This window comes from Eptesicus fuscus, chromosome 18 (genome assembly GCF_027574615.1).
Source record: "Eptesicus fuscus isolate TK198812 chromosome 18, DD_ASM_mEF_20220401, whole genome shotgun sequence".
NCBI lineage: Eukaryota > Metazoa > Chordata > Mammalia > Chiroptera > Vespertilionidae > Eptesicus > Eptesicus fuscus.
In genome coordinates this window covers 6971371-6984220 of record NC_072490.1, presented here as the reverse complement: position 1 = coordinate 6984220, position 12850 = coordinate 6971371, and the positions used below count along the sequence as shown (strand labels likewise).

At 45.8% G+C, this 12850-nt stretch overlaps 1 protein-coding gene and 2 non-coding genes across 3 annotated transcripts; all 3 read right to left on the bottom strand.

Moving 5' to 3' along the window:
- Window positions 1–3868: 3868 nt before the first annotated feature.
- Window positions 3869–10062, bottom strand: RPSA (ribosomal protein SA). Its single transcript, XM_054729609.1, has 7 exons — window positions 9999–10062; window positions 9012–9177; window positions 8039–8157; window positions 6314–6559; window positions 5218–5346; window positions 4924–5089; window positions 3869–4028 (listed from the first exon to the last, which is right to left on the bottom strand). The coding sequence occupies exons 2-7, from the start codon at window positions 9142–9144 to the stop codon at window positions 3934–3936; spliced, it is 888 nt and encodes a 295-aa protein (XP_054585584.1). The 5' UTR covers window positions 9145–9177; window positions 9999–10062; the 3' UTR covers window positions 3869–3933.
- On the bottom strand, window positions 6098–6250 carry LOC114230005 (small nucleolar RNA SNORA62/SNORA6 family). Its single transcript, XR_003615839.2, has one exon. It is a non-coding gene; the product is annotated as a small nucleolar RNA SNORA62/SNORA6 family (small nucleolar RNA).
- Window positions 8222–8371, bottom strand: LOC114228640 (small nucleolar RNA SNORA62/SNORA6 family). The gene has a single exon (XR_003614770.1). It is a non-coding gene; the product is annotated as a small nucleolar RNA SNORA62/SNORA6 family (small nucleolar RNA).
- Window positions 10063–12850: the final 2788 nt, after the last annotated feature.

Sequence of the window (12850 nt, the reverse complement as noted above, 5' to 3'; positions counted from 1 at the left end):
CAACTTTGGTAAACAGAAGAATACAGCACCATCTGAGCTGCCAGCAGCTTGGACAAAGCCTCTCTGTGTTCCCAAGCTCCACACCAGCCTCCCTCCCTCTCCCTGCTGCCCCTCCACTCCCCTTCCCCCTCTCCTCTCTCTCCTATCCTCTGCCCAGGCAAAATTGTGAATTGTGTTTGGCCACTAGTGACCTGTGGAATAATGTACATTATGTTCCTTAATTAAGGGACTGGGCTTTATCCAACTTGCTGTGTTAAAACTCACTCTTGCCCTAGCCGGTTAAGCTCAGTGGATAGAGCGTCAGCCTGTGGCCCGAAGGATCCCAGGTTCTATTCTGGTCAAGGGCACGTACCACGGTTACAGGCTCCTCCCTGGCCCAGGTCTGAGCCTGTGCAAGAGGCAACCAATCGATTTGTTTCTCTCACATGGATGTTTCTCTCTGTCTTTCCCTCGCTCTAAAAATCAATGGAAAAATATCCTGGGGTGAGGATTAACAACAAAAAAACCTCTCTCTTAAGGTGGCATGTTTCTCCTATTCAACTTTCTGAGCCCAATTCATGGCTTGTAACATTACTATTAGAGAAGGAAAGGGTGGACACAGGGTAGCAAAATGCAAGGATTCTAGCAAAGATAGAGACTCAGAACAAGAATGGATCAGTGTACTGTGTTAAAGAAAACCCGAGCTGAACAGTAATTCAAGTGTTAAAAACAGATTTTACTCAGGAGCTGTTGCAATAGGAGGGAAAGAGACTTCAGTTTAACACTGGGCTCAATTCCAAAGACAACACGGACAAGTGGGGATTTATAGCCCAGGAGCAGGTTGAGGGAGTCGTTGAACGGAAAATTACTAAGAGGAAATATCCGGCGGGGTTGGGGGATTTCTGGCTAAACCGTTGATAGGATTCTTGCTGAGTCAGGACCCACTGAGCAGACATCACTATGGGGGTGGGGAGGATAACGGGGGATGAGGAATTCAATTAGATTATCAAGGGTAGGGCATTCTTGCTAAAATGACTCAGCTAAATTTTTGTTCAAATGGGACGATACAAAGACAGAGGTACAGACCTCGTTGGGAAAGGAGTTGAGGAGCCTGACTGAAGTTGGTCAAGGGGATCTTGGTCAGATGTCAGCACATGGCAATGCGGAGCCCTGATTCTAATTACTGCTATCAATACAGAGACAGGAAATATGCACAATGAAGGACCCAACATTAATGGGAATGATCTCCAAAAAGAGAACTACCTTTGTTTTAGTTCTCTGCTTACCAACAGCCATGCACCTACCATTTTATCTGGTGGTTTGTTAAGAAAATGCCTTGAGAAAATCACAGATCTTAGGTAATCTGTGGCCATTTGAGTTAATAGATTTGCATTAATGGTCAAGCACTATTTCCTTTTTTCAAAAATACATTTATTGATTTCAGAGAGGGAGAGGGACAGAGAAACATCAGTGATGAATCACTGATCAGCTGCCCACTGCAGGCCCCACACTGGGTGGGGATCCAGCCTGCAACCCAGGCATATGCCCTGACCAGGCATCAAACTAACCTCGTGGTTCAAAGGTCAATGCTCAACCACTGAGCCACGCTGGCCAGGCTTGGATGAAAGTCTTTATTTCAGGAATCTACTGTGGAGGTTATAGTTTATGGTATTTTCATTTCAATATTTGATATTGGTTAATGTATTTTTATTTTTTCTCAGTTAAACTTCAGTGAATTGCAATGTTCAACATAACTAGGCAGGCTGTTTTTATGAAAATTTTTATACAAAATTAGGGAGGAAACCCTTTTTTTTTTTTTAACCTAGTTTTAGTAACTATCAACAGAGAGCAGCAATAAGTACCAGCCCGTCACAGTGATTGCAAACCCTGTGACATGAGACCCCATCAAGAGATGAAACTCCTACGGAGGGGTACTCCCTAGTCTGTTCCCGAGGAGGTATGACACCCCTCCCCGAGACCATGTGGTGTAAGGACGGGTCTAGTCAAGAACCCTGCTACATGGACAGCTGAGACTGCCCAGATGGATACTGACGAACCGAATAGTTTGATTCAGATGCTGAGCAAAGTAGCCCTTTAGCCATCAGGGCAGCTGGACTGTCTTTACAGGCTTATACAGTGGCCACAATGGCACAAGCAATAGTGGCTAGTAGGCCATCACCCTATGTGGGGACAGGAATGTGAGCTTCACCAAGGATGGACCCATTCTTGTCGCAGACTCTTGAAGGAGCTGGCAAATGGGCAGGGTACCCCTAGAAGACCATCCTGTGTAAGGGGTTGTGTAGGAACCCTAATAAGAGTACGCCAGATGATCAGGGCCAACTGGCCATATGCATGTGTGCAGGCAAGGATGTATCAGCTTATGTAGTACAAGCATCACAAACTGGCATGAGGCCTCTTTTGAGGGTGGATATAAGTTGCCACTGACCAGCCAGGTGGCTGGGCTGTTTTGTGGCACTACTTTGAAGAACTCCTTTGTCTGATGGCTCCTGTACGTGCCTGCGACATCTCATGAAGGTTAAGAGGATGATCCTCGGGGCAAATTTAACTCAGCCAGGTAAGGAGTCTGTAAAGAATTTCCCAATCTAGGACCTGGCTTCCGGTATGGGGTACAACAACCGTGCCAGACATCTCATCCTTCAAGTTAGATTCTATGGGAGATAAAAGGCCATTTGCTGTTGTGCCAATGCCAGAAGACAAGCACCCCAACAAGAGGAATGCAGCAATGTTTCCAGGTTGAAGATATTGGGCACTAAGACACAGGACTGGAAGGGATCTGAGGTAGTAAGAGAATAGACTGGGTAGTTCTGGAGGGTTCAGCATTGGAGACAGGAGTCAATTTAGAACCAAAGAATGTATTTTCCAGATGAAACTGACCATGTTTTCCTATTCCTTGGTCTCTGAACAGCCTCCTTGACCCCAAGACATACTGACAAATGAGCTTTCCATCCCTCACTTGGCCCTTATACCCAGCGTTCCTTCTCCTCACCAACCCCTGCTTTCCAGCCACCCCGATTCCAGAAATTACTGCAGGTGTTGACCTCTTGTCATGGGTTTGAACTCCAAACACTGGAGCTTTGAAGGACATGGGCGATTTGTTCAAACTTGTTCCTAAACACAGCCTGTGGCAGACTTTCTATGAAGCTAATGCTGCTGGAGCTGAGGGGTCCCCACTGCCTCTGCTCCACTGCAAGGGGCCTTGAGAACAGTCACATGGACATTGTCAATTTCCAAGGGTACAATGAATCTATGTAAATCATTTGAAGCCACTCCAAACCTGGATCCACTTAATTGCTCTATTTTCATTGAAGACAATGGTTTTCACTTGGCCGAGTGGCACTGTGACATCAGCAGAGAGCCATGTTCTTAATAGAACTGAAATGCACAGAGCACTATGCTATAATTCTATAGCATTTCTCACACTTGTACAACCCTCTCCCAGAACCTGTAGGTAAGCTGACTAGGTGACAGAAAATAGATGCCTCTCAAAGCTGGGAAGGCTCTGACCCCTCCAGTGGTTCCACAATTGAAGACCATATCCCACCTTTGCCCAGAGTGGGTCTTTACTGCCACATTACCCATACAATGGCCATACAACTGTCAAATAGGACTGTCAATGAAAACCAACTAAACTCTGGATTCTATAGAATTGACCAATACAGATGTTAAGAGTATCAGGGCCTTGGAAAAATATTCCTAGGGTTAACACTTATGTGCAGCTATTCACATCTATTTCCAGAACACATGATGATCCTTATACAAAAAAGCAGCTCAGGAAAATTCCCAAGTGAAAAGCAATACACTTACTTGTCAAGGCACCTAAAGTAATTCCAGGCATCTTGATCTGGAATAAAAAACAAACAAATGGACACGACTTTTAGAAACTGTTTATTTTCCATCAACCTTATTTCCGTTAAGAATTTGTGGAAGAACAGCTTAGGACCACTCAGTGGTTGTTGCTACCCATTCGGTAGCCTGAGCAGTGGGGGCTGCAGACCAGTCTTCAGTGGCAGGCTGAGCACTCCAGTCTTCTGTTAAGAAAATACAAAGAAAAAGCCATCAGCTCTGTTCCCATAGTACTTTTTGTCACCTTCCTGGCACCAGCAATCTGCCTTGATTCTGTCAGACACACATTTCAAAGTCAGATCACTTCAAATGCACCTGAATTCAATCTCTCAAGTTAACACAGCATTTTTGGGACGAACTTTTTAACAGGGCCATGGAGATCATTCAAGTTAAAAACGGACGTTCCAAAACACCAGCTTGATGCACTTGTATCATGATTCAGTCTCAACCATTGACTTTGCAGACCTTGATTGAACAGACTTCGGATTTAATGGGCAAAATTTCCAGTCCATATGTCATGTGAAAATTAACACCCTATTAATTTTAAAAGGCTTTTAACCAAGATTTGCTCATAATTAACAGGTTATTTTTGTTATTAATCCATACTGTTATTTTTAACAAATTTTAGTGAATAGGCCATGTTGGAAAAAACACTAGTGATTTCGCTGACATAAACATTATGTATCTACAACTATAGACTACATATTTAAACTCAAGAGTCATCACTTGTAAATGTTCAGCCAATGATTAGAATATGATCACACCACATCACATGAGGTAATTGGTTGTTAAATGGTATGACTTTCCTTGGATGTTCTGACATGTGCTAAACCATATCTCAGATATGTGCATTTGTTTACTCGAAGTGACTAGACTTACTCAGTACAAATTTAAAATTACAGTAATACATATAGAAAACTTTACTGTGAAGATTAACTTTTCATACTTAATATTAATTACAAACGTGTCTACATAAGTAAAAACAGGTAAACCAACTTATCAATTTTTTAATGGACTTTGGGTTTAACACCCTTCCCCCCCCCTCCCCCCCCCGCCATTAGGAGGTTTTACTGTACATACCAGTAGGAAATTGCTGAATGGGTACAGAGGGCACCTGCACGCCTTCAGACCAGTCTGCAACCTCAGGCTGAGCAGCAGTGAACTCAGGAGCAGGAGCAGTCCATTCACCCTGAAATTCCTCCTTGGTCACAGCCTTTTCAGCAGCGGCCTGCTCTTCCTTTTCAATCTGGTTTTTAAAAAAAAGTGTTTTTTTTAATTGTTGTTGTTTTTCTCATAAGGACTGACTTGCAAGAAGTATAAACCAAGGTGTCCAATTTGCTTATGTGACCATAAGCCTTTGTGGAGGACGCTTACCTCTTCAGGATCTCTGTAGAAGTATAGATCAGGCATGACTTCCCACGGGTGTTCACGGGAGATGGTGCCACGCATGCGTAGTACTTCCCGGGCCAGCATCCACCACATCAGACCCACTGAGTGAGCCCCCTACAAGAACGCCAGGATATTAGAACGTGACACTTGGGCCTGGCCGATGGGGTTCCGTGGTTGACCATCTCCCTGAATCAGTAGGTCCTGGTTCAATTCCCAGCCAGGGCACATGCCCGGGTTGTTTTGCAGGCTTGATCCCCAGTGTGGGGCGTGCAGGAGGAAGCCGATAAATGATTCTCTCATCATTGATGTTTCTAGCTCTCTCTCCCTCTCCCTTCCTCTCTGAAGTCAATTAAAAAAATATATATATATAAAAGCGACACTTGGTCAACCCCAAACTGTGTACCTCCCGTTCCATCTAACCCAAACCCACATCATCTAGGTTCTTGGTTCCAAGAGAACAGACATGGCTTAGTATAAGTGTTTATAATAAGGAAGATTAAGATTGTTTTTTTTATCAGTAGCTCTCAACCTTGATTGGTTGAGATTTTACAAAAGTACTGCTGTTAAGCCTCTATCCTAGGCAACAAAATTAAATACCCCAAGATCAGTGCCAGGACACTGGTTATTTAATTAAAAACATTTGGGAAACTCAGGTTTTGAGACCAGTGACAAACCGGACCAACTTGAACCATATGCAGCCCACCTTTTAAGGATCTTACAGCAGGATTCATCAAGTTGGTCTGAAAACAGAAAGGCTGAGTAATGCCTGAGAGTCCCAAGTAAAGCAAGAAATTTGGAGAAAGCAGAAAACAGACCATTTTTCAAATGTTTTCATATCCTTAAAACTCTCATACATTCAACTCATACTTGTAGCAAGAATTACTATCAAACTCCACTCATTGGGCCAGAGACCCTTGTGGTGTTTGCAAAAATCTTGCCTCTCGTGTAGCACACTACCTACACTTGAGAGTCAATGGGCCACCAGTGGCCGCAACTCCAAGCTCTAACAATGTGCAGAGGAATGCCCAACCATCTCTGAAGAACTCATTCTCAAGATCTAGTTTAGATTGAAAGCAGTTACCTTGTTGTTGCAAGGGATGGCAATGTCCACATAGCGCAGAGGAGAGTCTGTGTTACACAGAGCAATGGTGGGCAGGTTAACATAAGACGCCTCTGTGAGAGGCTGGTGGTCAGCCCTGGGGTCAGTAACCACCAGAAGTCTTGGCTCCCGGAAAGCTGCCTGGATCTGGTTGGTGAAGGTTCCAGGAGTGAAGCGGCCGGCAATAGGAGTGGCTCCAGTGGCAGCAGCAAACTTCAGCACAGCTCGCTTAAGAATTAACATTACGAGTTAGCAGCGCTCCAGACCGAGGAACTCAGAATAAACATGTGATGGGTTGTGATCACGTGAAGCAGCCTATTTAGCCAGAACCCCCAAATATCCCTTTCTCAAAAATGAAAGCATCAAATTCCAGCAATTCTTCTGTCCTCCATGTTACCTGACCAATAACTTACGACCCTTACAACTGAAAGTCCAGTTGACCAGTTGCTATGGTGGTCAGTGCACTCCCCAGGTCCCCTCCACCAATCCCCCCACCCCCACCGGCCAGCTGGCCCCAATCAGGACTGGGCAAGACGACTCCAATCGCCGGCCAGGCCTAGGGACCCCTCCTATGCACGAATTCGTGCACTGGGCCTCTAGTAGGGTTATAAAATTAAATGAACCAATACAAGAGTGCCTGATAACCAGTAAGCACTTCCAGCTCTGGTCCCGTTATCACAGCTATACTACAAAAGCAGAAACAGCCAGCTTTCTTTTTTTTTTTAATTTCTTTATTGATTAAGGTGTCACATATTTGTCCTCATCCCCCCATTCCCATCCCACACCCCTCCCCACGGATGCCCCAACCCCCTGTTGAACTTAACCATTGGATAGGCTCACAGCCAGCTTTCTTTACCTTCCCTCACCTTTTCTCCTCTAGAGCTTATTATTTCCTGTCTGCCTTCCAAAAGGCAGATCTGGCTGTTTTCCAGCTATATCCTAAGCACCTAGCAACACTTCCTAGATCAATATAAATGCTTAGCAAGTTTTCAGTGAAGGAAGCGTGAGAGTGGTCACTAAGTTCATTCTACAGCAGACTTTCTTCTACCAGGCACCAAACTGGAGGGATCCGGTCACAAGCCAGCCTCTGGGGAACAACCAACTCCCACAAAATACCCTGGAAGTTAATGGGAACTAGTTTTATTGTCAAGCTAAACAATGAAACATGAAAGGATTCTCTCATTTTAAAAGCTCTGTTCAAATAAAAGCCAAGCATTTTTTTTAAAAAAAAAATTAGAAATGGGGTGAATAAAAAAGCTCTTTTTTATTTAAGTTGGAAAAGATCCTTACTCTTGTTTCTTATGAAGACTTGGATGAGAGGACTAGCACTATACTCTTAAGACAACCTTTCTTTTCTTTTAGGAGCAGGGATGGGAAAAGGGAAAAGCCGGGCATGCTGCCAGGAGGGAGAGTTGAAAACCTTTCTGAAAAACTTTGCAGCTGACAACGAAATTTCTCTTACGGCAACCCAGTACACTTCATCTAAATATAAAAAATTTGACTACCATTAAATTTGATGAGCCATTCCATCAGGGTCGTTTCTCAATATTTAGTGGCACAAGAAAATAGATGACATGAAAAATGAAGCTCAACATTTCTAGAGTGAAATCACATGGGTTATTTTTATACTCTTCCATACATCCCAAAATGTGTATTTTTAAATGTTTACTTTTTAATAATAAAAACCAAGCATATTGTTCCACAAACCTGGCCAGTGTTCCTGGACGATATGACACTGACGTCAGCTGGGTTTTCGATGGCAACAATGGCCCGAGCTGCCAGCAGAAGCTTCTCCCAGGTCCTCTTCAGGTTGATGATGTAGATGCCTAGTGGCAGCAAAGGTGTTAGCACGTGGCCTGGCTTTGCCAATGGGCATTCTTCTAAACAGCTGAATGTGGCAGAGAGCACTATCAACTCCAGTCATAGAGGCAAGCTCTACTGGTGTCAGCGAAAGTCCTGCCGTTAATATAGCACACTTCCGACACTCAGAAGTTCATCGGCCAAGACTGGCCTCCACCCCGAGCTTTAATAGTGTGCAGCTTTCAATCGGCAGGTCACCATCCTCTTTCTCTGCAGTAAAGCCTAGGAGTTGTTGCCCACTGTCTGGCCTCTCACTGCCCTTTCCTCTCCTTTGCCTTGACACCAAATTCAATCTAAAACTCTGTCCGTCATAGCTGAAATCCCTCTGTAGCTCCACCTCTGAGCTGAGAACTGCTTTACCCACTGTAATGCCTTCCACACTCTTGTCACAACCTATCTCCCCTCTTTTAATACCTCTCAAGCCCAACTGCCAATTCCCATCTCTTGCTCGACTTTCCTCCGGATTTAGTTGAACTAACCTCTATCAGCACCTATGAAATATAAGGTACTGTGGGAGGGGAACGCAGCTCATGAGCTTCATCATCTCACCTCACACCTTCATGACCCAACTCAAGTCCCACGACCCTTTTCCACTGGAGCCCAGAAACCTTTCCTTCCAACCACAGCCTGAACACTAGTTTTAAAGCCTGTCCTCAATCTAGAGATCTGGTTTTATTACTTAGGAGAGAGCCCTCCAAAAGCAGACGCAGAAATTACTTCACCCAGCACTTCTCATCAGATCGGCGGGAGTCAAAATTTGCCCTGAAAGGTGAAATGGCAAAAAAAAAAAAAAAAAAGGTCCACTAAAGCAATGACTGACCATCGCTTTTCCTTTTGTAGATGTACTGCTCCATTTGGAAGTCAAGGTTGGTGCCACCTAAGTGGGTTCCTGCTGCAAGGAATTTGAGGACATCCTCCTCCTTCATTTGCAGGACATCAAGGGCTCCGGACATTGTGAAAAGTTTCCCTTTAAGTTACGTGGGAACCTGAAAAAAACACACAAGTTAACCATCTAGTCCTTTTCATTTCAGTGGGGTAGGGGAGCAGGTGCATTCTAATTACTCCTCAAAGCAACTTTGTAAAATGGAATCTAGCCCACCTTCTAGAATGACCATACAGTCCAGTGGGATGAGACACCTTATTATACAGGCGCTACACACCTACTAACCGCATCAAATCGTACTGAGGACAAAGGGGTGTGAAGATGGGGCAAAAGCCGGGCAATAAACTAAATCAAACTGGCGAATTGAGACTTAAACACTTCTCAAGGTACCCAGGAGTTAAGCTCAAGTTCTAGATGAGCAAAGCTAACTACCAGATGTGAGACGCGCAGGCAAATTCGAGAACGTACGCAGAGCCAAGGCGGTGGAGATATGGACACGTTTACATTCAAGTAGCTTGTCGGTGGGCACGCTGGAGTTAACCTCTCCCTCCGGTAGCAATTCCTTTTCCTCAAAACCGACGCGCCCCAGCAGCAGGTGTAAGGTGGGGCCTAGGCCTCTGGTTTCACAGCCAAAGTCTGGGGGTCCCAAGCGACCGCAGCGCGGTGCACCCCCTTTCTGCACCCGCGCCCACTAGCAACTCGGACCGCACCCCAGCCCCGCGCCCGGGCCCCAGCGCGGCCTCCGAGGGCATTGTGGGAGCCCGCGGGCCCAGTCGGCCACGTGCGCGCCGCCGGGCGGATGCGGAGGGCGCCGAGCCCCGCTCCATCTACGGGTCTCACCCCCGGTCCCCACGCCCCTCGTCTGTGCAGGAAGGTGGTTCCAGCGGCCCTGGGAGGACGCAGGGAACCCCACAGGGGACTCACCGAGAACAACGCCGTATGGAGCCCTCCCTGGGTAGCGCGGAAAGGCCGGGCGGGCGGAAATGACGTACTAATATACCCCGCCGCCAGCCAATGACAACAAAAGCCGGGCGGAAGAGGGGCGGATCCAGGCCTTCTCCTTCCGGGAGGCGGGCTGACGGCGCGGCGTGGGCTCTCGGAGCGGCGGATGGGGGCGCCCTGGTGCCAGCGGGGCGGAGCGGAGCGCGACTTAGGGTCCCCTCCCTCCCCCCCTCCAGCGAGCCGGAAGCCAGCCCGCCGGCCACGACTCAGCCTTTGGTCCGGACCTGCGGACTCAGCGGGTCCCTCACCTAAGCTGCGGTGTCCCTACGTGGGAAGGAGTGTGGAACCCACAAGTCTGAGTGTTGGATGAAAAAAGCTGCAGAAACTATTGTCACTTTTTTGGAGGACATTTTAGAAGTACGTAATTCAGATCCTGAAAGTTCACTTATGGGAAAATTTCCAGAAAAAAATAGAAAGGACAAGACTGCACAGATGCATGAGAATTTTTTTTTTTTGGTGGGGGGGGGGTGGGGGGAGTAGAAGGTATAAAAAATTGCAATATCCATCAATCGGTTAGTTACTAAAAATTTACTCCAATACAATACTATATAACCATGTAAAAAATAATTGAAATTCTATGGTACAAAAGAGAATTAGAGGATGAGGGTGACTCTTAAAAAAACTGAAACGAATTAAGATTATTTTAAATGGCCGAATTATTAATAATTACGTATACAGTAGGTTTCAACCCTGGCTGCGCCTTAGAATCAATTGCAAGCTTTTAAACATGCCCAACCCAAACCAAGAAAATCTGATTTAAAAAAATAGCTCCCGAGATCATTTTAATGTGCAGCCAAGGTGAGAACTACAGATGTACAAGTACAGAAAGTAGGTGGGGTTTCCCCCTCACTTTTCAGTATTTTTTAAATTTTCCGAGGAACATAGGATGCTCGTATATTGAAAACAAAACCCCACTGCTTCTAAACAAAGCTGGCATCGAAAAGAAGTAAAGGTAGAGGCTTGGCTTTCAGCATCCGTAGGAAGTAAGTATCTGGAGACGTTTTGGCTCTCACAAAAGGTTAAGACTTAGGAATAGCTTTATGAAAATTGAATGGCTGATGGTGAAGGACTCGGGAGAACCTTCTGAATACTTCCAAACCATCTCATCAGCTCCCTCCTCTGTCCACCAAGGTCTGAAGAATACCTTCCATCATTGTAACTACCAGGACATTGTACTGTAATTACGTTTACGTGTTTGTTTCTCCACAAGACACTAATATTTCCCCCACAAAATTAACTCTGTCCTTGACAACTGATCTGCACGGTGAAAACTCTTGGCGAGGAAATAAGAGTCCTAAGATGAAAAATGCACTGTGGAAGTCCCGGTGAGGAGCCCTAGCCAAAGACACACTTGTCAAATGGCTGTGGCTCCATTGCGCAGGCCCCAGGTCCTTTGCACAAGCATCTCCATCATTATTTTTTTTAATATATTTTATTGATTTTTTACAGAGAGGAAGGGAGAGGGACAGAGAGCTAGAAACATCGATGAGAGAGAAACATCGACCAGCTGCCTCCTGCACACCCCCTACCGGAGATGTGCCCGCAACCAATGTACATGCCCTTGACCGGAATCGAACCCAGGACCCTTCAGTCCGCAGGCCGATGCTCTATCCACTGAGCCAAACCGGTTTCGGCTCCATCATTATTTTATTCATGCCCACTTCTGATGAACAAAAATCTCAGAGCTTTCCTTTCCCAAACTTTGGTTTCTGGGCCTTGTATTTAAAAAAAATGATTTTTTTTCCCCATATATAAAATTGTGCTAGAGACTTTGGCCTACACTTCACATGGCATTGGGTGGCGAAGACATTTGAAGCTGGGAGAAGATGGGGCATCTAATTGGCCCCAGGCATCAAGTTCATCTTGGGCATCTTCCCACCACCCTTTCTAACCCAGACTTCCTTATTGCTCCTCTTCACCTGTTATCCTGATACCTAGTTGTCCGATAGTTCTTTACCTGTGGTGCCTGAGCCATGTCCCAAAATCCCTTTTCCCTGCTTTGTCCCAAAGCTCTCATTCTCTCAGTTACATGGTATGGTCCCTTCTGTCCACCGTAAGCATTCATCTGTGTAACTTTTCTCAATCACTTCGCACTCTGCGTCTTAAGTTCATGCTTTGGGACCCCAGCTGTACCACCTTCTAACGGTGACTCTGACAAGTCACTGAACCTCTCCCAGGAAGTAAGAGCTGGTGATAATTCAGGTGCTGCCGGGCCCTGGAGGCGGCCCCTGTGCCTGGAAATCCTACAGACGCAAGTGAATGCAGAGGCTCCCGTGCTGTTATTTACAAACCAAGAAGACATTTTAATGTTCTAGACAAAAATCAGTTACAGATCAAATGGAACGCCAAGGTTCCAAGATTAAATCACATGTATGTATGCTTAAGAAATCACACTAACCAAAAAGGAACACAATTATCCCTGAAATGGAGATAGGCCTGGGAATCCTGGGTTGCTTCCGTCAATCTTCACAGCATCCTCGCCAGCCACCTGCGTTCTCCTGCAGGCCCAACAGTCTGAGGCAAATGCCATCTCGAACCTCTGGGTTTAGGAACTGTCAGTCACCTCTGTAGGACGTTCATGAGCAAGTTCCCTGAGAAGTCCAAGTTCCCTGAGGTGCAGTGGGATGAGTTCTGAGTCAGCCGAGCCACATCTCCTTTTCTACAGATGGGGAAACCGAGGCCCAAACACGCTCCACATTACACAGGGAGTTAGAACATCATTACAGTGAAAACCCATGCTCAGTCCACAGCTTGTTCCTGTGAAGACACTGGTC

Excerpts from the sequence above, each read along its gene's own strand:
- RPSA (XM_054729609.1), bottom strand. The coding sequence starts at position 9,144 with ATGTCCGGAGCCCTTGATGTCCTGCAAATGAAGGAGGAGGATGTCCTC. Across the intron at positions 5,347-6,313 it reads CCATCCCTTGCAACAACAAG|GGGGCTCACTCAGTGGGTCT; the intron begins GTAACTGCTTTC and ends GCGTTCTTGTAG. Across the intron at positions 5,090-5,217 it reads TCTACAGAGATCCTGAAGAG|ATTGAAAAGGAAGAGCAGGC; the intron begins GTAAGCGTCCTC and ends TTTAAAAACCAG.